Source organism: Engraulis encrasicolus, chromosome 7 (assembly GCF_034702125.1).
Source record: "Engraulis encrasicolus isolate BLACKSEA-1 chromosome 7, IST_EnEncr_1.0, whole genome shotgun sequence".
In the NCBI taxonomy this organism is placed as follows: domain Eukaryota; kingdom Metazoa; phylum Chordata; class Actinopteri; order Clupeiformes; family Engraulidae; genus Engraulis; species Engraulis encrasicolus.
The window spans coordinates 37,339,509-37,362,384 of NC_085863.1; the positions used below are offsets into that span (position 1 = coordinate 37,339,509).

The 22,876-nt window shown below is 42.3% G+C and overlaps 1 protein-coding gene and 1 long non-coding RNA gene across 6 annotated transcripts in view; both read right to left on the reverse strand.

Moving 5' to 3' along the window:
• Window positions 1-14: 14 nt before the first annotated feature.
• pld2 (phospholipase D2) overlaps window positions 15-22,876 on the reverse strand; it is a 56,043-nt gene continuing 33,181 nt past the window's right edge. For all 5 annotated transcript variants that reach the window (XM_063203427.1, XM_063203426.1, XM_063203428.1 and 2 more), the window contains exons 13-24: window positions 22,360-22,557; window positions 21,004-21,187; window positions 13,936-14,054; window positions 13,372-13,482; window positions 11,531-11,635; window positions 10,714-10,802; window positions 9,673-9,786; window positions 9,432-9,481; window positions 8,901-9,035; window positions 7,034-7,187; window positions 3,247-3,364; window positions 15-2,903 (exon numbers count right to left, since the gene is read on the reverse strand). In XM_063203427.1, coding sequence (XP_063059497.1) covers window positions 2,679-2,903; window positions 3,247-3,364; window positions 7,034-7,187; window positions 8,901-9,035; window positions 9,432-9,481; window positions 9,673-9,786; window positions 10,714-10,802; window positions 11,531-11,635; window positions 13,372-13,482; window positions 13,936-14,054; window positions 21,004-21,187; window positions 22,360-22,557 — 1,602 coding nt within the window. In that variant the 3' untranslated portion in view covers window positions 15-2,678. The remainder of the gene's footprint in view (window positions 2,904-3,246; window positions 3,365-7,033; window positions 7,188-8,900; window positions 9,036-9,431; window positions 9,482-9,672; window positions 9,787-10,713; window positions 10,803-11,530; window positions 11,636-13,371; window positions 13,483-13,935; window positions 14,055-21,003; window positions 21,188-22,359; window positions 22,558-22,876) is intronic.
• On the reverse strand, window positions 17,324-20,196 carry LOC134452811 (uncharacterized). The gene is made up of 2 exons (XR_010035522.1): window positions 19,074-20,196; window positions 17,324-18,834 (listed from the first exon to the last, which is right to left on the reverse strand). It is a non-coding gene; the product is annotated as an uncharacterized LOC134452811 (long non-coding RNA).

The window sequence follows — 22,876 nt, forward strand, 5'->3', positions numbered from 1 at the left end:
GGCTAATTCAACAGTTATAATTGGAGTTACAAAATGTTTATTATGTTACAGAGAAATGCACAAATGTTAAACAGTGGTTTACAAAGACAAGTATCGTTGCATTAATTCAGGAAGTTTTCTTTTATTTTTAGCTATTCCGATTTTAAGTAGACCAACAATTAGTATTTTTAAATCCTGGAATAATGCATCACTGTGAACAATTATGAGCAAACTTGTAACAGGGTTAAAGGCACTTTTGCAATCACTTTCTGCCCTCTATAAACAGAGGGCTAATGTAGAGGACTGGGTCATCTCTCCACAGTTGAAATCAGCGACAGCTCTGCTTCCAGCCTATAGGGGGCCAAAACTGAAACCTATTAGTGTTGCTTTAAAATGTAGCTATGTTACACATATATTGTAGAATAGACTGGTTACACACCATAGGCCTACCTCCTACAATATGGAATTTTCTGATTTTCATTGGAATATGAATATGAATACATTTACATGGTAGTGTGCTGGTATCTGCACCGCGTTGACAACACCATTTCATTTTTTTTAAAAACACCTTTTCAGAATATTCAGAAAACATTTGATACCAAGTAGGCCTATGAGCCGTTGCTGCTTTCCTAGTGGTCACTTCTGCATGCCAACAAGAGTGCCCCAACCAGGACTTTGTAAGTGTGAGCTTTCCAGGCCATTCTATCCATAGACTCACTGTACTGTATCCAGCCTATGAGAACACCTGCTCTCGTCTGAGGCTCCCCCTTCCCCTTACCATGGAATCTTCTAAATCGCTGACATGATTACATAACAATAATTCAATTGGTTGCCATGGTGATGCCAGGAGACAGCGTGATCAGTGTACATGTGAGGAGGACCGACCCACTCAATCAGTTTTTACCATGATGCACACTTCTCACGCATCTACCGACCCCTATTCTTGGGGCAGCCCACACTGCCCACTCCCTACCCCCCTCCAAAAATAAAACGTGCAAATGATCCACCCACCCACGCAGCATCCAATTTATCCTCATTTTGCTTTTCCTGTTCTGATCTTCCCCACCCTCTGTAATTTGTCATCCCCTAATATGCAAGGGGGGGGNGGGTCTAATGTTTACCCATTTCCACTCTCCTGCATTCTTGCGATATCTTTCCATCCAGATCACTTTCTCTCTCACTCTCTCTCAGTCTGACTCAACAGCCACAAACCAGTCAGCTCTTTATACCCGTCTCCATAACAACCACCAATGTTCAGACAGATCCGCTGGCACTGCACGGAGAGGTGTAGTGTTTGAGAGGCACAGAGAGAGAGAGAGAGAGAGAGAGAGAGAGAGAGAGAGAGAGAGAGAGAGAGAGAGAGAGAGAGAGAGAGAGAGAGAGAGAGAGAGAGAGAGAGAGAGAGAGAGAGACTGCTATATCCGCCCACACACTTGCTGCAATAATTGTACGTTCCGTTCTTCCATAATCATCAGAGACACTCGACTTCTGATCTCCAAACTGGATTTGCCATGCATCCCATCTTATACATTTGCTGTAAACACAAGTCACAGATACACACAGTTCTCTGGCAGCCATTTTGAACTCATCAGCCACGAATCGGACTGACATCTTAGTTAAGCGAAAGTGCACCCTTAATTTTAGAGCTGTTGACATCATCATTCCATAATCTCAGCGTCAGACATTGAGTGGTTTGCCCTGAATGATAAAATACTCTATAAACAGTTACTTCTAAAGTTAAAATATATAAACATACATACAAAATGTCAACTGAATAAAACTGAAATGTTAATACAAGGCTTCCTGGAAAGCAGCATTGTTAAAATAAAGGCTAGGTATTAAAAGATGCACAAAAGGTATCACTTAGGAATACATGAGAATAATACAGCATCTGTAAACATGAATAAATGCATGGTGAAATGCAAAGTAAACACAGGTATAGTAACTACTCTTACAAAAGTAAAACAATAAAAAATAGAATGTCTGGCATCAAATATATAGGAAAACAATTGCAGGCTGTGTAATATGGTAAACATGATCTGACATGTTGAGAGTTCTGGTGTCATCCTTTGCAAAAACCCCAAGGGTTGGGGCATGGCTATGAATACCAGCCTACATTATACAGCTAAGATGTAAGGTTTTTAAATGTTCTCAAATAAAGAAAATAAAAGCTACGTTAGACAAAATAGTTTCTCCATATTTGTGTACGTACAATGTATAAAATATGTGCTGCAGGTGATTGTCTAAGTGGTCCTCCATGTTAAAAAGTTAAAATATAGGCGCATACCTGTATGGTAGCAGGTAGAAATGTCAAAATACAATTTACTGTGTATGTGTCAATTTTAGGCATGCACGGTTAGTTCTTTTTTTATGTAGAAGAAATAAAATGGATCCTTCGCCCATCCTAATGTCTATTTTGCTTGGTACACAGAAATGCCTTCATGTCATCACACTGCACTGGTACCACTGATGTGCCTCTGAAGAGACATCGGCTCCTCCAGGTCGCTCCTTGTAAGTTTTTCTCTGCCCGTTTCACTCATCCGTCCAAGCCAGGGGTTGAGTTTCTCAACAGCCTTGTTGCTAACCAAGTAAGCCACTGACTTGGCTGCAATGCAATTTCCCATAGGAAACCAACTCAGTGAACCTAACGGGTTAGCAACAACGCTTCCAAGAAACGGGGTCCTGCTCCCGTCAGCCCTCTACGTCCACACTTCCACAGGGATGATGCCCTCCTTGCTGCTGAGGGGGGGCAACAGGTTCTCGTCGCACAGGAAGTGCAGGGGGAAGTGGACCAGGATGCCCCTGACCGCCTTCAGCTCCTCCCTCGCCGCCTCGGGGTCCGTCTCGTTCAGGCTGCTGATGTTGACATGGGCCTGCAGGGCCGCCATGCTACGGATCGAGTCTGACGGCAGACAGTGGAACACCTGGAGGGTGGGAGGGGGAGAAAGAAAGAAAGAAAGAAAGAAAGAAAGAAAGAAAGAAAGAAAGAAAGAAAGAAAGAAAGAAAGAAAGAAAGAAAGAAAGAAAGAAAGAATGGGGGGCACAATGGGGCATAAAGAAAGATAAATTGAGCGTGGACTAATTAGGAATGGTCAGTATGTGAAGCACACATCATTTGTGTAGGCATACTGTATACAGTATGCTCGTGCAAATTATGTTAGTGTATCGTTTTGTGTGTGTGTGAGTGTACCCATACATACATTCTCTCAAATGAATCCTACCAATATATCCAAATGTACATTCTAAATGGCATCATTCTCAAATTACCTTCTCGTAGACTTCTGCATTCAGTTTGGCAATGCGATTCCACACCTCCTCATAGAAATGGTCACTGACTGGATCATCAAGGTTGATGTTGGGCTCAGATTCTGCCCCCAGGAGAACTCTGTGTGGAATAGAGGAAAGATAGGGCAAATTTGTTTTGGGACTTTCTGAATATAGTACTTGTTTTGCTGGTATATGTCCTATATCTTGAGACTAGAACAGTCAAACTGAATTGCCTACTGTGTTATTTATAGTGTTCATTTGACTTTTATTATTTATAGGATTTTATTTTATTGTTATCCATCCTATTTATTCAGGCTAGTACAAGGGCAAACTGAATTGCCCATTGTTAGCACAACTTGAGTTTTCCCATTTCTGGTTCTCAGGCATACTGGGTGTGGTGACAGGCTGGCATTGGCATTGACGCTAGCACCAGAGTTTGTCCAGAGCCCCTGTTCCTGCGCTCCACACAAATGAGCCTCTGAAACAGGCCCTTGGCCAACAACCACATCGTGCCCAATCAAGCAAAGTAGACGCACAGCGGTGGCCAAAAAGGTGGCTCGGAAAAACACAAGGTCACCTTCTAAGCCCGCCACCACCACTCACTCACTCCACCACAAAAACAAAACTTCTCCTTCACACAGTGGCAGAGAGAGAGAGAGAGAGAGAGAGAGAGAGAGAGAGAGAGAGAGAGAGAGAGAGAGAGAGAGAGAGAGAGAGACCAATGCCAAATGCTGCTTTTACTCTCAGTCCCAGTAGCTTGTTACCTAGGTAACCCATCTGGGGTGATTCCACTTTATGGATGTGACAGACCAGAAGTAAAGACAATATTCTTTCAAACGTTTTCTAGAATCTTCTGAAACCAAAAGGGAAAAATGTCTGTGAATCATGTAGTGATATTACATCTTGCACATACCATGGGTTTTTATGGCCGTTATAGACATCATTAAGACTCAACTTTCGACAAAATTGTCCATTTAGGCTCGTATATATGAAATTTATATGTAGATGGGATTATGTGCGGAGGTGGCTGGGAGAGTGGCACTCACGGCATGCCGATGCAAATTGCCACTCTCAAAACTCAGGACAGGAAATCCTGCCGAGGAACAGTATGCTCACGTGTCTGTGGCAGAGACAGCCATCCAGTCGCCCACGCAGCGAGTGACTGGATGCCGCTAGCGCCACTCGGGAACATTACAGACCCACAACGCAAAAAACCCTCTAAATCACAGTTCACTGTGCATATCTGATGGTATGTTGCTTGTGTGTGTGTGTCTGGTACTTCAGTGACAAAGGCTTGGACATGGATGCCGTGTGTGTGTGTGTGTGTGTGTGTGTGTGTGTGTGTGTGTGTGTGTGTGTGTGTGTGTGTGTGTGTGTGTGTGTGTGTGTGTGTGTGTGTGTGTGTGTGTGTGTGTGTGTGTGTGTGTGTGTTAGGGAGGGGGGAGGAGGAGGGGGGAGCATACCAGGATAATCTGCCAAGCAGGGGAAATGAGGAGGAGCGCGGCTGATATCTCCTGAATGTTTAAACGATGCTGCCCTGCCTGTTTACATCATAAACAAAACAAACAGCACAAGCCATCTCTGTGTTCCTTCTTGAAAAAAAAAAAAACACACACACACACACAAAAAAAGCGCAACACATCAGTGTATTCCTCTGAGCCCTAACTAATAATCCAAATAAAATCCCCGACTCGGAACGCAGTGCAAGGGGCTGGAAACGAAGCGGTTTGTAGGTGTGGGTGTGTGTGTGTGATTTATCTCCTGAATGTGAATGATCTCTGGGGGAGTGTTAAGCCCTTTATATCCCTTGGCACACTGTAAATCACAGCGCGCCCGTGTTATTTCCCCAGCCCCTTTAATTCAGGTGTAGCGCATCAGTCATTCCAACCAAATCCTGTTTACCCTTTCCTTTAGTGAATGAACACTGCCATTACCACCTCTCCCTCTGTGTCTTTACTGTGTGTGTGTGTGTGTGTGTGTGTGTGTGTGTGTGTGTGTGTGTGTGTGTGTGTGTGTGTGTGTGTGTGTGTGTGTGTGTGTGTGTGTGTGTGTGTGTGTGTGTGTGTGTGTGTGTGTGTGTGTGTGCGCCGCACATGTGTGTACATGCCAATCTCTAATGTCTGAAATAAATCACTCTAAAATAAGTCTGTGACGAAATGAGCAGGACTTAAAGGGTGGCACAAGTCACCACGGGAAACAAACAGAAATTGAATGCACTGCAATTTAATATACTGCCAGAGACTGCGTAACGCCATCCTTTAAGGGTCTTTGCCATTACAGCTGCCAACCAAATCAATCCAACCGTTAAATGTACGATGTAATACTTCCCTATTACTATGTATTAACCTCTAAAGCAGCAGCACGACACACAGAAGCTACACGGGGCACTAAAAAGCACAGGTGGGTCATAACGCTCAAAAGGCCTACAGCCTGGGACACTTGTGTACTAAACGGCGTATCAACAGCTTGTCAACATCAAACCTCTATAAAGAGAACGACGCCTGCGTTGCACGCTGCTACGGGACTCTGAGGGCATGTGCTATAAGAAGACATAGGAGTCAGATGTATAGAGCGTGACATTGAGAAGGGAAAGTCTGACTAAGCCTCTCTCTAAGTTTACAGTAATAAATTACATTTTTATTACGATACCAGAGTATGTTGGGGCATTCATTCACAAGCTCCCCTTGCTCACCGGCCGCCACCTGCCTACTAAATAGCTGTACCGTATATAGTTTGATTGATGGTCTTCACAGTAGTCACACACATAGTTGCACTATGCATTCTGCAAAGCCTATGTCAGTCAGTCAGCAGCTCAGTATTTCTCATGGTAATGTGGATAAGAGTTATGAGTGTGTTTGGCTATTTAATGGCTTCACTGGGGGGATGGCGTGGCTCTGTGGCCTATTACACAGTACCATAACGCTGGGGGCCGGAGTTCGATTTCAGCCTGAAGTAATTTCCCAAACGTACCCCATCCCTCTCTCCCCATTCATTTCCTGTCTCCATCATGGTCATGCCTAGATAATAATGGTGTAAATTCCAATTAGATATGTCTAAGAAATGGCTTCACTGAAGCTGGTTAGCAACAAACAGGTTATTTAAGTCTCTGGACTGTGGGAAGACCCTCAATTTGACCTGGGGGTGGCGTATACCTTTGAAGAAATACTAAACTGACATGTTTGGGTTTTTTTGCATTAATAGATGAATACACCAAAACACCCCCAAAAAAACATAATGTCCTTATCCACCCATTTACGGTTTCCACGTAAATTCTGTAACATTGATCATAGGTCTGCGAAAATTGTTGTATAATGTGTATTCATACTAGGATTTGCTCACATAAAGCAGAAGACAACACCATCGATATCTTTCAAATAATCTTCAAAAAACATTTTGCCTAACAGCATTAGCCCCACTGTATGTCACTATTTAAGTGACTTCTGTTTAACCAAACAGGTTCTCGTCTTTTTGTCCACATCCAAAGCCCTCTTTGTAGAGAGCCAGGTTGACTGGGCATGCATTACTTTTTAAAACTGAACAAGACTGAGCTATTCGACTAATAAATGGCATTGCTGGAGCTGATAAACCAACATTCTTCTGTCTTTAGGGTATTCCAAGAACCTGTCTCAGTAGTAAACCAAATTATGCTAAACCATCTATGTAGTAGAAGAGTGTGGAGTCCTCATTTTATTAATTAAATGACACCTGTGGGCTATCTATTACAGCAGTGAGTTTACTACTTTCTTTAGGTAAACCATGGTTCTTGCAATACCCCCACGGTCCTCACCTGAAGCACTCCTTGCGCAGCGCCAGGGTGACTGGTCCTGCCTCGTACTCCTCCCCGTTCATCAGCGATGGCACCCGCTCCTCGTCCTCCACCAGGATGGCCAGCTCGCTGTCGCGGCTACCCAGCATGCTCCTGTCGTTGATGTTAGCGGACCCTGCATGGTTACCAGGGAGACAGGATTATGATGATGGGGATTAGGATCATTGGACCAATGTCTGAGTAGCAGGAGGTAAAATATTAAAAAAATGTATTCACTGTTTGAATACAATAAACAAAGATTATTTGAATAGGTTTAATTATTTTTATAGGCAAAGTAACATTTGCATTAACAATTTACTGTATATATTGCACACTGTATGTGCAGGAGTCAAGTAAGACTAGACTACACAGAGTGGGTGGGTGGGTGTTCCGGTTTGGAGTTACAAATCCTGTTACCATCACTCAGGGGTGTTGTTCAAGTGTAAATGAGTCACCAGGGCCCCATGTATATACTGTAGGGGGCCCACACACAGACTGATATATGAAAACTATGGCTGAGGCGAGCTGATTGTACACATAGGGCCCAAATTTTGTTGCTACGCCCCTGCCACCACTATACAGTACATAAAATAAAGCATCACTAAAATGTTGAGTATTGCTGGAGCTTTACCAATATCTGTATTAATACAGAAGTTTGCAAATGAATAGTGGAAGTCTGCTTGAAGCAACAGACGGAAAAAGAGAAACCTTGCTAATGCAGAGTTGGCAGCTATGATTGTGTTAAAATTCCTCATATCATAAAGAAAAGCGGACAAGATTCTACATGTGGCCCATCCAATCAAGACTTGAATCAAAACAGATGAGGCGACTGATTCCTCCATCTGGTCCTGATGTGAATGAAGATGCCTGCAACTTCCAATGTCTGACAGCAGGGGGCAGGATCATTACATCATTCAGTATGTGCTCTGTATTAAAGGACCAGTTCAGTCAATTTCAACATGCTGTTGTATTGCTCACGCTACCCTTGACTTGTCAGTACCCGGTGATGCCACATTTTTTTGGCTCAGCCCTTTCCGAGATATGAGCTATTCTAATGGGGGCAGATTTTGTTTACATTTTTAAAAAATGAAACACAGGCCAACTCCAAATATTTTCCCAAAAGGTACTGCTGTTTGCTAGTTGTCTGCTGATGTTTTATAACCTTTTGGATGTTTTTGGGAATAAATAAAAATGTTTTTTTGAAATGTAAACAAAGAGCTGCCCCCATTACAATGACCAGGATCTCGGAAATAGCTAAAGAAGAAGAAGAAACAAATCTCAGGCACTGACAAGTCCAGGGTAGTGTGAGCATTACAACTGCATGTTGAAATTGACAGAACTGTCCCTTTAAGATGCCACTGATAAAAACACTACTAATAAAAATACAGACCTCATGTGTCACTCAGATCAAATTGCAAATAAATTCTTCTCAAATATACCATGATTTACATTTGTAGTTTGAGAGACTGACATTTTTAGAGATTGACAGTAGCCTCTTAGTGCAGTTGGGAATGTCAGAGTTTTCTTTGCTGGAAGCACTCAACTTAATCATAGCAACATTACCATGTATGACATTAGTGAAAGCCAGTTAAGGTCATTTCATTACAATTTTGGTGACAATAAAGAGGCTTGGTGCAAAAGACAAAGTATTCCTACAAAAGTACCGAACATGTCAGTTGCAACTTCAGTTTTGTTGTTGTTGCCGTTGTTTGTTCTTGTTGTTTGTTCAGTAATGGTAGAATATATTACCGGCTAACCCAAATGTCATCTTGACACAAGCTCTTAACAATAGTGAGTCACAGGCCCATCAGTTTTGTCTGCCACTCGACGGTCGCTGGCGTTGACTCACCAATGATGTAGCGCCGGTCGTCTGCGATCAGGGCCTTGCTGTGCACGTAGATGAGCTCGGTGACCGAGGACTCGCACAGGCGGTCGTGGGTTCGCAGTCCGCAGAGGGAGATGTACTGGGTCCAGTCGTCCTGCACTGTAGAGGCAGAAGCACCTTTACTGATCAAGTTGGAGAGGGGTTTTCCTCAGTTTTTTAACGTTTAAAAACCTATTATAAGACTATTCTTTTCAATTCACATTAAGTTGAGTAACTGCACGGCCATGGATATTTTGGGGTGTGATTGTTGATTTTTACAACATTAACTTGTTTTGTTTTACATTTTTAAGTTCATAACTCTTTCAAATAGCTCTACCTACAATGCTGTAATAATAACCATAACCAATACATCTTTAGGACCCTTGGAGTTGCATAAGGATCAATGTCAAGGTGTAGGTTTGGTGCACTACTGATGCCCCAAAAAAACTCAAAACCAAAATACAACTGATACTATGAAAGACACATACGATGCAAAAAAGCAAAAGAATAGATTACTTTGCTCCTTCAGCCTGGCCAGGATGGAGTACTCGCCACGGTTGATGGTCCTGAAAAACAGGCAATTGTTGGAGCAGTTAATCACCAAGGGAAAACTGAAACCACCTGTAGAGTGTGTGTGTGTGTGTGTGTGTGTGTGTGTGTGTGTGTGTGTGTGTGTGTGTGTGTGTGTGTGTGTGTGTGTGTGTGTGTGTGTGTGTGTGTGTGTGTGTGTGTGTGTGTGTGTGTGTGTTTTGTGCACCTGTATGTAAAATGCAGTATGGCCTGGATAGAGTTGCCTCCTCCCTGGGAAATGTCTCCTTCAAAGCCCGGTAGGATAGGCACCACCACGAACACCCGATACTTCTTCTGCTCTCTAATGGAGGGAAACCACACACACACACACACACACACACACACACACACACACACACACACACACACACACACACACACAATAAGACACACACACACACACACACACACACACACACACACACACACACACCATAAGTATCACGCAACACACACACACAAAGAAATAACCAGCAGCCACAACCAAAGCATTACGCAATACACACACGCGCACACACACACACACACACGTTGTGAGTGTGGCACACACTGCAGTGGGAGTGACTCATTGGTTCTTATGAAAGGCCTCAGCCTGGCTGCTACTGTGGGTGTGATCAGATCTGGGTTGCATTTCAAAATGACACACTCAGAAGACCTGACAGACAACACTCTGAGCATCATCTGGATTTTGTTGGAGATGGATAAACAAAATGCTTAAGCACATGGACAAGCCTGCTACAAAAAGGATCGGCTATGGCTACTGCGGGTACATTTGAAGAGTTTCGTTGCAAAACGCTGCATCCACAATTTTTGAGTTTCGCATGTTATTATTGGAAAACTGTGTGAATTCTTGCCATTCAAACATTTTGAGAACTTGCTTTTCAAACCTATATGCAATGCACAATACTAAGAAATCAATTTCAAAATGGATATACAACATTTTGCAACAAATTCCTTTATCTATACAATACAATCTACTGCATAATTTAATATGGAACCCTAATAGTTTAATAAGGTTTATAGTCAGAGAGCATGCAAGTATAAACATTCTGCAAGATATGGGTAATAGTGAAGAACGATTAACGTCTTCAATGGTTTGTAGACAAAAATGGTTAATCCCAAAAATACCAGAGGTGCGCAAATCTTCAATGTTCTCAAATCTTTGGTCAGGTTGGCATCACGTTATCAGTTGTTCCCACACAGAAAAGAAATAAAAAACGATTCATACTTGTGTGCACGAAGAATTCGCTCAACGATAGCGTCCCCAATGCCATTGTGTACACTCCTGCCATCCGCACAGCTGATGAAGAACTGGTTCTGTGGATGACAAAAAGGTTGCACTTTGGCTGCCTAGCATAAATTTAGACTTGAACTTCACCCAGCATTGGCAGCCAAAGTGCTTTTGAAAGCAATATAATTTAGAATGGGTTTGACCGTGCACAGAGCACATCTAGAAGATTAAAAGACTTTGAAAGGAACCTGAGTGTTTTCGAAACTGTTATAGTGGCACCACAAAAGTAGACCGAATTCATTAATAGTAGTTACAATTTGACAACAATGTCACTTTATACAATGTGGAAAACAAACTCTATACGTTCATTGTTGACTAGGAAGACACTCGCTGGATTACCCAATAACTTCCTCACATGACTCAGAGAGTGCCTTTCCATCCACATTCCGTACACACATTATTTTCTATTTGGCAAGTGAATCTCAGGGAGGAAAGCTTGCATTCGCATGAACTCTACAAATGTTTTATAAGTAATGACACCCGATTTCTGTCATTTTATTTCAACAAACTCCATATGCGCATAAGGCATCATTACCATGGGTGGAATGGGTAGCATGATAAGGTGATCTTCAGGTCAACTTTATGAGCAATGCTGTGAGGACATGTTATTTACTGTTTGTATTGTAACTAGCTAGAACTCCTGTGCATCATCTCCTTAAGTACAGATACCCAGAATGCATTATGGCTGTATCGACCGTATGTACTAATACAATAGAGTACTGTACACATAAAGAATACCGCCATTGCAACATACCTCAATGTAGATGTAGTGCTCGCTGTTCTTGATGGTCTCCACGTACGCATTCATGATGGAGCACTCACAAGCCCCCACCGACCAGCGATCTGCTGAACGAAGCACCTGCATAAAGAACAGCACATTACAGTCAGGGGCTAGACCTCTTCAACTGCACACAGCACAGCCAGCGGCAAACCTCTTCAAATGCTTAACCCCATTTTCAGGCAGTTTTCATGAAAGCCTCTTGAAGCTATATTTAAAATCTGTGATCATGTGATCTGAGAAAGAGAGACAGAGAAAAGCGAGAGGAAAGAAAGAAAGAATGAAACTACAAACCCCAACTCCGATGAAGTTGGGACGTTTGGTAAACAGTGAATAAAATCAAAATGCTATCATTTTCAAAACATTCAATCTATTCATTAGATGGAGAATAGTGAAAAGACAACATATTAAGTGTTAAAACCGAGAAAAAATATTGTTTTGGGGGACATATGTACTCATTTCTAATTTGATAAATCCAACATGTCTCAAAAGAGTTGGGACGGGGATCAGTGAAATTTAGTAAACATCCAAATAAGATAAAACAACAAAGAAGAACATTTCAAAATGAATTGTACTGACGGACAATATAGGTGTCCAGGTATAAGATCATCACAGAGAGGCTGAGTCACTCAGAATTAAAGATGCAAAGGGAATAATTACCATAGTTATTACATACATTTTTGAATTCCCTTTGATTTACCACGGTTGAGTGTATATAAGACATATTTTTGTTAATAAAATCATTGTATAGGTTCATGACATCATGAAATATATATTGGCTGTAGTCTCACTCTAATTCCTGGAGTGCTAGAGCTATTGAAAATTGACCATATTAAGAATGCTTAATGCATGAAAATGATACAGGGGTTTAACATTCTTCTAAGCACCTGAGCTCACTTGAAATAGACCCAGAAGACATGGGAAACTGTCCTTTGCTTACAGAAGTCAGCAGAAGTTGTAGAAGTCCATTCTTTTTGACAATAATAGAGCATTGCACATCCTGTGCTACAGTGAAAATTGACCATCCAACTTGTGTTAGTGCTAGCTTCAAAAGTCAGCCTCCATGATGGCATGCGGATGCAGTAGTGCATTGGTTAAGATGTTCTCACTCATCTGTAGAGTTAAATACAGTGCTGAATGGTATAAATGGGTTTTAAACAGCATGAAAAGCCACTCATGCATTATATTTTGAAGGGAGATCTTCGATTACTGCCACATAGTAAGGTCAAATTGCATTCTCTACTATGTTTTAACAGTTTGGCTCCATCATAAGGACCAGCAGGTGATAAAATGGTGGGTTTTTGGTCAAGACCTGTCACACTGTAAGCACTACAGAAAGGAAAACATTGCAAAACATGACAAGGGATACACCCACCATTTAAGCTGGTGAAATCATGTCCAAGATAGTAATTAACACTGTTTTTTTATATAAAATCATCTCATCGGTTAATGTATTTAACTGTTAAGTGTTGTCTTTTGTTTTGTTTTTAGTCTTCCTCGACATTTGCTGCCATTTATTGTCCCCGTCCCAACTCTTTTGAGACGTGTTGGATTTATCAAATTAGAAATGAGTACATATGTCCCCCAAAACAATATTTTTTCTCGGTTTTAACACTTAATATGTTGTCTTTTCACTATTCTCCATCTAATGAATAGATTGAATGTTTTGAAAATGATAGCATTTTGATTTTATTCACTGTTTACCAAACGTCCCAACTTCATCGGAGTTGGGGTTTGTAAACAAAGTAAAAGTGAGAGAGAGAGAGAGAGAGAGAGCGAGAGAGCGAGAGAGAGAGAGAGCGCTCATGTCTGCACACCTGTACTGAGGCTTTGCCTGAGCCGGGCACTGTAAAAGGGAGATCGTCTGCAGTGCTGTTGCACTTGGGCAGCAGGTACGGGTAGAACTCATCCTTGTGCTTTGTGAAGATCTGAAACAGAATGCAGATGAGTCAAAGAAACTTACAAATCAATTCATCACAGTCAAGTGGTAAAAAAGTGTTTTAGGCATCATTATTCATCATCGTCATCATCATCATCATCATCCAAAATGCTGCAATGACATCCCTAATTCTTCTAAGATAAATGGAGATTTGGAACAGTTAATTTGCCACGTCTTCACCAGTTTAAAGTTAAATTCGCTTTTTACGTGCAAACTGTTATTACGAATCTCATTTTTGGAATTATATTGGAATCTCTTCCTTTGATATACCAGATAGTTAACTACAGGAGCATACTAGAATCCAGTGCCACATATTACAAAATACCTTATTTTACCGGTCCAGTTGCCCTATTTGGACAAGTAAAACCAGCTATTTTGGAATATGCGGCAATGGATTTTAACCTCTAAATGCAGGTTGCCCATCACAGTCTCTTCTCTATACCTTGGTAAAGTTCCAGCGCTGGATGAAGTGGCGAGCCAGGTCCCTGGCAGCCTTGCCATGGTGGGCTGCGGCCAAGTCACGCCAGGGCACGCGGGGAACCTTGTTACGGTCAATATTATCTGGTGGGAAATGAGAAAATGAGCTTTATAACGTGTTCAACTCTCCAAAAAAAGAGCAACTTCATTCTGTAAGAAACATTCAAAAGGAAGGAGACAGGACAGCACCCCTAGTTGCTTGTACCGATACTTGACAGGGAATAAAGTGCAAGCAAGCAACTAGGATTGCTGTACTGTCTCCTTACTTCGGAAATGAGAAAATTCGATCAAATGATATAACATGCCAGGGCCGGTTCTGGCTTATTTGGTGCCCTAGGCGAGTTTGATTTCTGGCGCCCCCCCCCCCCCCCCCCCCCCCCCCCCCCCCCCCCCCCCCCCCCCCCCCCCCACCCCCCCCCCCCCCCCTTACCTTTGAAAGAAAAAAAAAAATCTTTCTTATACCTCACAGAACACAAGACTAATATCCTTAGTAAGCTTAACTAAATAGCATCAAGAACAATAACCGTTTTTCATCAAATGGATTTGTGGTTCTTTTTGACAGGCGACCAACACATCAGATTGAGTCGCATGAAAGTAGCTTCACTGTGTGGTGTGTTGGATGTGATGGTGGTGGGGCCCCCAACCCCAGATGAGAGGGAGGTTATCAATGTGTTTGAATTGTAACGTGAAATTGAAATGCCAGGAGAGTGATACAGTACATTTGCATGTAAAATGCATGTGTAGACAATAAGCCTACCAAGGAGGTCTGCATTGATCTACACTATCTACAGCATCACAAAGCATGGCAGCATAACAATTTTAATAAGCTACACATTTGTGCTGTCTTCCAAACCAATTTCATTTCTGGACTGGAAATAGTGGTGCATTTGTGAGTAGGAGAATGAGAAGGGGGCTATCTATGTGTTTGGAGGGACAGGGTGAGAGAAAGGGAGAAGAGCTGTCACGCTATTGAATTTCTTAATATACAAAATATAGTAAATAGCCTCACTTGTCTGCTGTGCATGGTTCTGTTACATGATTAATGTAGGCTATGTCATTCTGGTCTGGAAATTAATGTTTTTTTAAGCTTACAACAAGCAGGTAATTCATGTGGATGGAAGGAGATATGGCAGCTAAAATTGTTTTAAACATTGCACCAGTCTTACTTTACATTGCTTGTCAACCTAAGCAAGTATTATGATATCAGGTGGGTGTTAGTGAGTAGTGAGTAGGCTACTAACAGCTACTTTACTGGATTTCATTGCTTGGCATACTTGGCTAATGTTAGCATGCTAACTAGCGATTTCTCTGATCAAAAACAAAGCTCTTTTTCTCTCTAATTCCAAATAGTAACCTCATAACTATTAGGCTTTCCATAATCACAAACGGTTGCTGATTAAATCACATAGTTCCAAAACACCCTCTGAAACTCCTGCATCATGCAATGAGTGGTTTAATGAGAACATAATAATCTCCATCCAGCAGAGCAGCACTACTGTTTGCGCTTGCCCCCTCTGTCTCTCGAGTGAGTCTCCAAATTCAAAATAGACCGCACGCTGTCACTCGTCCCGCCCCCTTTCTCAGAACTGTCTGTTTATTGGTTCACAGACTTGCCAGAGACAGAGCTGTAGAGAAAAGAGTTGGAGCATCCTTTGATCTTTGCCGACGAGTGGTCACGTGGTTTGCGTAGTCTACGCCCACCGCAGAAGGGTCCTATACACCGGGAGCTGTCAATACATTTCATTGAGCGAGAGCGTCCTTTAACGGTAATTATATCAGATTATGCCGCCCCCAAAAGAACGAGTTCGTTTTGTTTTTTGTAGGCCATTTTATGGCCTTCATTGTCATATAAAAACATTGAAGTGTCAGTACCGTAATACGGTAATATCATTGCAGTTACACTTTGGGAGGGAAACGTCATCTTAGCTAGGAAGCTCCATTACTTACCATTGAGATGCTAATTGTCCGTAGCCCTTGATAATGTCTATTTGTTTTGGATTCAGCAGATTTGCAGTAGGATATTTTAATGGGTAAAATACTTCCAATACATAAAAAGATAAATACATAAACCCAGCATGTCCCAGTTGTAGGCCTACAGTAATATAGCATTTGTTAATTTCAGCCTTTATGATGCTGGTCATCAGACCTGTCAAACCACTCAATGCAGGATGCAAATGAACATGAACATGATGCAATGAACATGAAGTAAATAACCCACAGCTGTACAACCTGTGCTTGAATGGTTCAATCTTTTATTTGAAATAAAAAAAATACTCCAAATAGAAACATAAACAGCCCAAACAAAATAACTATGAATAAAACGGCATGTCTGTGTACATGACAAGACGTGTGTGTGTGTGTGTGTGTGTGTGTGTGTGTGTGTGTGTGTGTGTGTGTGTGTGTGTGTGTGTGTGTGTGTGTGTGAAATCAATAATGCATGAAGAATTGGAATTCACTGGAACATGCTGCAACTTCCAATGCATTGAAAGCATCAACCTATGACCAGAGAGGAGCAGACAGGAGAAGAAAAAAGAGAGAGATTTATTTATATACATGGCATGGCTGTTGGTGCTGAAAGGGATTGATTTGAATATTTCAGAAAAGACTGATCTGCTGGGATATTCACACATAACCATCTCTGGGGTTAACAAACAATGGTAAGGTGGGGGGGGAATACAGTGAGCAGCGATTCTGTGGGCAAAAATGTCTTGTTGATGGCAGAGGAGAATAGCCAGACTGGTTGGAGCTGATACAAAGGCAACATTAAGTCAAATAACCACTCAGTACAACAAAGGTATGCATAAGAGAATCCCTGATTACACAGCACATCTTGAGGCAAATGGGTTACAGCAGCAGAAAAACACATTTGGTGCCACTCCTGTCAGCCAAGAACAGGAAAATGAGGCAACAATTTCGACTGGCTCACCATAAACGACACTAAAAGATCGGAAAAATGTTGCCTAGTCTGATGAGTCTTGATATCTACATCTACACTCTCAGGTGGAATTGACAGAATTTTGTCGATAACAACATGAAAAGATGGACTCTGTCTTACATCAACGTTTCATGCAGGAGATATAATGGCATAGGGATATTTCCTAAGCACATTTTGGGCCAATTAGAACCAATTTATATTTGTTGGAATGCCACAGCCTACCCAAGACTTTGTTTAAAGGTACAGTGCCAAAATGGTAGGCCACACCCTGGAGGGACATTTATTGGAAAGTTAAATGGATCACACAGCAAGAATGGCGGACAAGATTGCTCTGGACCCTTTGCTAAACCAATAATTAGCGTTCCTCCCTTCTGGAAGAAATTTTAGAATGTCTTGCTGCTGAAAAAAAAAAAATATAAACACCATTTTCACCCTCATCCTATAGTATTGCTTCACAGAAGTGGAGAACAGTAGAATGCACACATCTACATGGAAAGCATATTTTTTTTAATACCACAGAGGAATATTTTAAGTTTTTTTTTTGGCAACTTAATTTATTGTACTGTGCTGCCCTAACAGCTTGGGCCTAGAGGACCTAGAGGACAAGACCAATGGCCATATTGTTTTTAAATGCCTGTTTACATGTGGATTGTGGAGAAGTGTCACGCTAGACAAATTTCTGTGAAAACAGACACTAAAAGTTAGTTATCTGATCTTACAAGGGTGGCAAGACTAGGCATTGCAACTATGCTGCCCATTCCTACTTGTCATTAACATTTATTAAAGTAATACATTTAAATTCACTGTGACACAGTACTCCACAAAATTCAAGTGAACACTGCACACTAGAAAATTGCATTTCTGCCTCATCCATGCAAGGGGGCAGTCCCCAATGGCGCAGTGTGGCGGGACGGTACCATGATCAGGGTACCTCAGTCAGGGAGGAGGATGGGGGAGAGCACTGGTTAATTACTCCCCGCACCAACCTGGCGGGTCGGAGTCGAACCAGCATCCTTTGGGCTACAAGTCTGACACCCTAACCGCTTACCCACGAATACGACACAAATACCATTGTCTTGACACCCTGTCTGTCAACAGTCACTTTCACTAGTCCATACCTTTGAAAACTGTCCTCTGGTATTTCATGACCCAGTCTTGACTCAATTAACTTGTTGAATGGTTGTTCGGCGTCTTCCATTCTTACCTTGGCTATGTCTCTGAGTGCTCAATACCCTGTGCTTCTTAAAATACTCCTGTCCTGCACACCTTCCAGGCCATTCACAATCTTGCAACAATCTTGCCTTGCCATTCCCTCTCGCTACCTCGGTTTGTCCTCGACCATCCTCCTCTCTGTCCCTCTGCCCATCTCAGTACCATGGGGAATAGAGCTTTTCAGTTGCTCTGCTCCTCAGCTCTGGAATGCACTGCCCCCTGACTTATTACCCAAGTTCAAATGCAGACTAAAAACTCATTTGTTTCAGTTAGCCTATTCCTTAGGACTTTTTAACTACCGTTTTATTTTTGTTAAAAATGTGTTAATGTGTCTTCGTTTTATTATTACTTCTCTCTGATCCTTGAATGTTTTGAAAGGCACTTTTATTCTCTTGTTACCGTAGTTTCATTTGAATTCCATTGGGATGGCGTATAGAAACAAAAAAAAGACAACTATGTTGCTGTGCACATATATCCGGCCCTACTAGTCTGACCAAAGTCCTATACATTTTGCAGCTAAAGACCTCAATCACCGGAAATACAAAATGTTAGACACAGATATAATATTACTTACTGTAAGGGTCCTCAAAAGGTTAGTTAGGTTACCTTATCAGTGCAACTCAAGAAAGCCACCACCTGCAACTAAGCCATTTCTGGCAAAAGCACTTCCCCATCAACAGCAGCAGTCTCATGCAGTAGGAGCAGAATCATTTCCACCTGTAACACAACTCAATGGGAATACAAAAGACAAAAACAGTGATATTAGTCAAATGTTGAACTGGATCTGGACGGTTAAATATTTCACAGCCAGTCACTGCTGATTGAAAGAAGTGATTTTCAATGAATCTGTGGTATCATTATGACCAAGTGAATAATTACAACAGATGACAGCTATGATTCTAGCACTTGGTAGACACACCACCACCACCAGCCACCCATCCACCAAATGCACTCACAAAAGCGGAGTCCTGTGTGCTATACCATCTGGCCGGATACGTCATCAAGGGTGTACTAGGCGGCTCTTTGTGTTCGGCCTGTAAGCCTGCCTTAAGGAACAGTGACGACGCTGTACCGGACAACGCCACACTGCTGCAGATGAAGGAGTACAGAGAGGGCGCACTTCACCAGCCATCTGCGGATGTATTCTCTTTACTGCAGCACGTTGAGCAGCTGTTCCGGGCCAGGACATCAGAAGCCCTAATGGAGTGCTCAGTCAGTGAACTAGTGGAAGAGGCCATGACTGTGAAATCAAACCTTCCATCCTGCCATGATGTCAAGAGGAGAGTGATCACCAAATACACCAGGTTGAGGCTCAGGATTGCAGGTAAATGCATCAATAATGAAAGGGAAGAACCATGGGAAGGGAAAAAGCTACCTTGGCAGTAAAAGTCAAGCAAAGAAGGCTCCACCTCCTGCCAAATCCCTTCCGATGGCTGTAGCGGTCCCCACCAACACCACCAGTCTGCACCAGCCTGCTGTAGCGGTCTCCACCAACAATCTGCTAGAACCTAGATCCGAACAGAAAAATGACAACATGAACATCACCATTTCAATGCCTCGCAGTTCATTGTGAATCTAGCTATCGTAAAGATACACGAGTAATGTAAGCTTAATGTCAGCTTAACAAGAAATGAGCAGGTAACATCACCATTGTATACTACCCAAAAACAACAAATGACATCCTCGGAGACTGTACTTGTGATAGCCTGTGTCGACTCGACACACGACACAGTAGACACTCAATGGCACAAAAATCCCAAATTCTACTTAAGTAATACCTGAAGCCATGAACATCAGCATTTGAATGCCTCGTAGTCCATTATTGGATCTAGTTAGATAGCATAAAGATCTCCGTGCATCAACTAACTTGTTGACATTAGCTTCCAGCTAGCTTAGAAACATTAGCTATTTATAAATGACCGATAAGCAAATAGCTCTGAAATCAAACACAACGACTGTATGGATATTGACAGAAGACAACAGGACGGTATCTTATAAAATATGTGACATGTCATCGTTTAAAATATAGATTGAAAGGTAGCATCGATGTTTTGCGAACACGGCAAATCCAAAGTTGAACCAGAAGCGCCGTGTTGAAAACGCTAGCTATTACCACACGATTAACGTTTTTTCACATTACCATTGTGATTTTATATTACCCAAACTGGCAAAATTACATCCTCAGAGACTGTACTTGTGATAGCTTACGCTGACAAAGACAGACAACTTTGATTAATCTCCCTATTTTATCAACTTACCTGGGAAGTGGTCGACAAGCCAACGACACTCAATGGCGTCCCCGTTGCTGCACAGGACCCTTTGAGCAAAATGAAGTGACGGCGAAACCCCGGATGTAGAGCAGCCATGCTCGTCCGCGGCCGTCAACGGCTTCAGGACAACTCTTTCTCTACAGCTCTGGCACACAGACAGTTGGAAGAGATATTAATATTGGCTGAGGGGCGCTTTGCCGTGAGGAGCGCTTTCGCCACTCTTTGTTGATTGCGACTTCATAAAAAAACTTCATATCGCAAAATTACGCATAGGAGAGCGCCATTTCGGCGCCCCTTCTTCACATGGCGCTCTAGGCGACCGCCTAGCCGGCCTATGCTAAAAACCGGCCCTGTAACATGCTGTACCTGACTGACAGTAAGCAGACACATTAAAGATGAAAACTAGTCAAAGACTAATTTTGTTGCATTCGCAACAGAATTGATTGTTGTGGTAATGTTGATGAATGCACAGAATATTGTCCCATCATAAATAAAACTTACACACAGACGTAAATACACTAACTTTATGTGTGTGCTTGTGCCTGTCTGTGTGCCTGTCTGTCTATGTCTGTGTGTGCCTCCCTGTGTGTCTGTATACATGTCCACCAATAACTACCATCAAAAGGGCAGTCCAGTTGCGTCCAGTCCTTCTTGTAGAAGTTGCTGTAGTCTTTGCCCAGCCAGTAGCGCGTGTTGCCCTTCAGGCTGACTTGGCCCTCCTGTATGGGCTCTGGCTCTGGCTCTGGCTCCGCCTCTTCCTCCGTGAGAGGGGTGGTAGCGTCCACCTCGTCACCAGCCAGCTGAAAGGAAACAGGAGGGTAGTTAAGACCATGGGTTGTTCCATTATCCTAACCCCCGTCCTGCCTTGTGCTTGTGGCCTTGCCGTTGCAAGACGTCATTGACGACAGAGGTTTAATTCAATATCTCACAAAAGTGCAATTCAAAGGTCATTTTCTCATTTGCAATTGGGATGTTGAATGGGGAAAAGTCCCCCAAAAGGTGATGTGGCTAGGGTGACAGCAGGGAAATGTTATGACTTTCTCCATGGAACGAAGCACAAGGCCACAAGCACAGGTTGAGGACAGGAGTTAGGATATTGGAATAGACCCCTACAAGGTTGAGGACAGGAGTTAGGATATTGGAATAGAGCCCTAGAAGGTTGAGGACAGGAGTTAGGATATTGGAATAGACCCCTACAAGGTTGAGGACAGGAGTTAGGATATTGGAATAGAGCCCTAGAAGCAAGACAACACAACAGCATGCCAGCAAATGAAATTATAAAACATCCATGCCATTTAAATAACCATGCATATCTAAATAACATACGGTTCATTCACTTTATAATAGATAGAGATATAGACATAGATAATTATGTAGATAATAGGAGAATGGTAAACTTAATAATACAGTAATACATGTTATTTCGACGTGGCTGCCATGATGTTTTAGGACACTGTAACACTGTACATGAAATAAAAGCATGCCATTTCAATTCCTGCTACAGACCCAGCACTTATGCAGGTATCAATCACATGAACACTGCCATTATCCCTCCCAACTGTGTATGTGCACCTACCCATTAGCATGTGAGTAAATGTTATTTTCCTGTAATAGCATGATTCATTATGACCCTCTCTATCCGTAAGCATAACGTGTAAATAACAAAGTCAAGCATTTCTGTAGCGACTGTGGGACTCAGTGTTCCCAGATGGGAAATGTTGAACTATCATACCAAAACCTCAAAATTACTGTTTTTTGTTTTGCTTTGTTTTTTGTTTCTTTTGCTTGTTTTTTTTATTGTTTTTTTATTACCATACACAAACCAAATGGACATTGTAAGGCAACTGAATGAAAACGCATGTTTTTTTTCAAACCATTGATCGTACAGAGGACAAACTTGGGGTACAAATACGATAACTTATTATTGTACATCTGGCAACACTGGTGCCACTCCATGCTTCTCCCGACTCACCTCTGGATCCCCGTTTGGTATGAGTTTGGCTGCGGGTGGAGAGTGAAGGTCAGACAGCCTATAGGAGCTGTCGTCCCATCTGCCAAAGCAGAGGTCGATCCCGCCCATGAAGGCCACCGATTGGTCGATGGCCACCATCTTCTCGTGATGAGCCCACAGGAACACCACCGACGCCACGTGGTTCGGATGCCTCATCACCTGGGCAACAGAGACAAGCAAACAGAGCCTGTCACACATGGGCATGGTGCATGTCACATAATGCTGCAGACAACTGCCATTACAAAAAGGCTCTCACATTAGATTCACGACCAATGTCATAATAAATAAAGTTTGGGGACAAATTCAAAGCAATGGTTGAAATCCTACCCATATTGATGTAATGTAACATTTTGTGCTCCACTAACATCCAAGATGGTACTGCCAACATGATAGCTGAAAATGCTTCAGTTTTCCACTTAACTATTTTTTGGTACATAAAAATAAAAATTGTACACTTCCAGCAGTCACCACTGTGCTT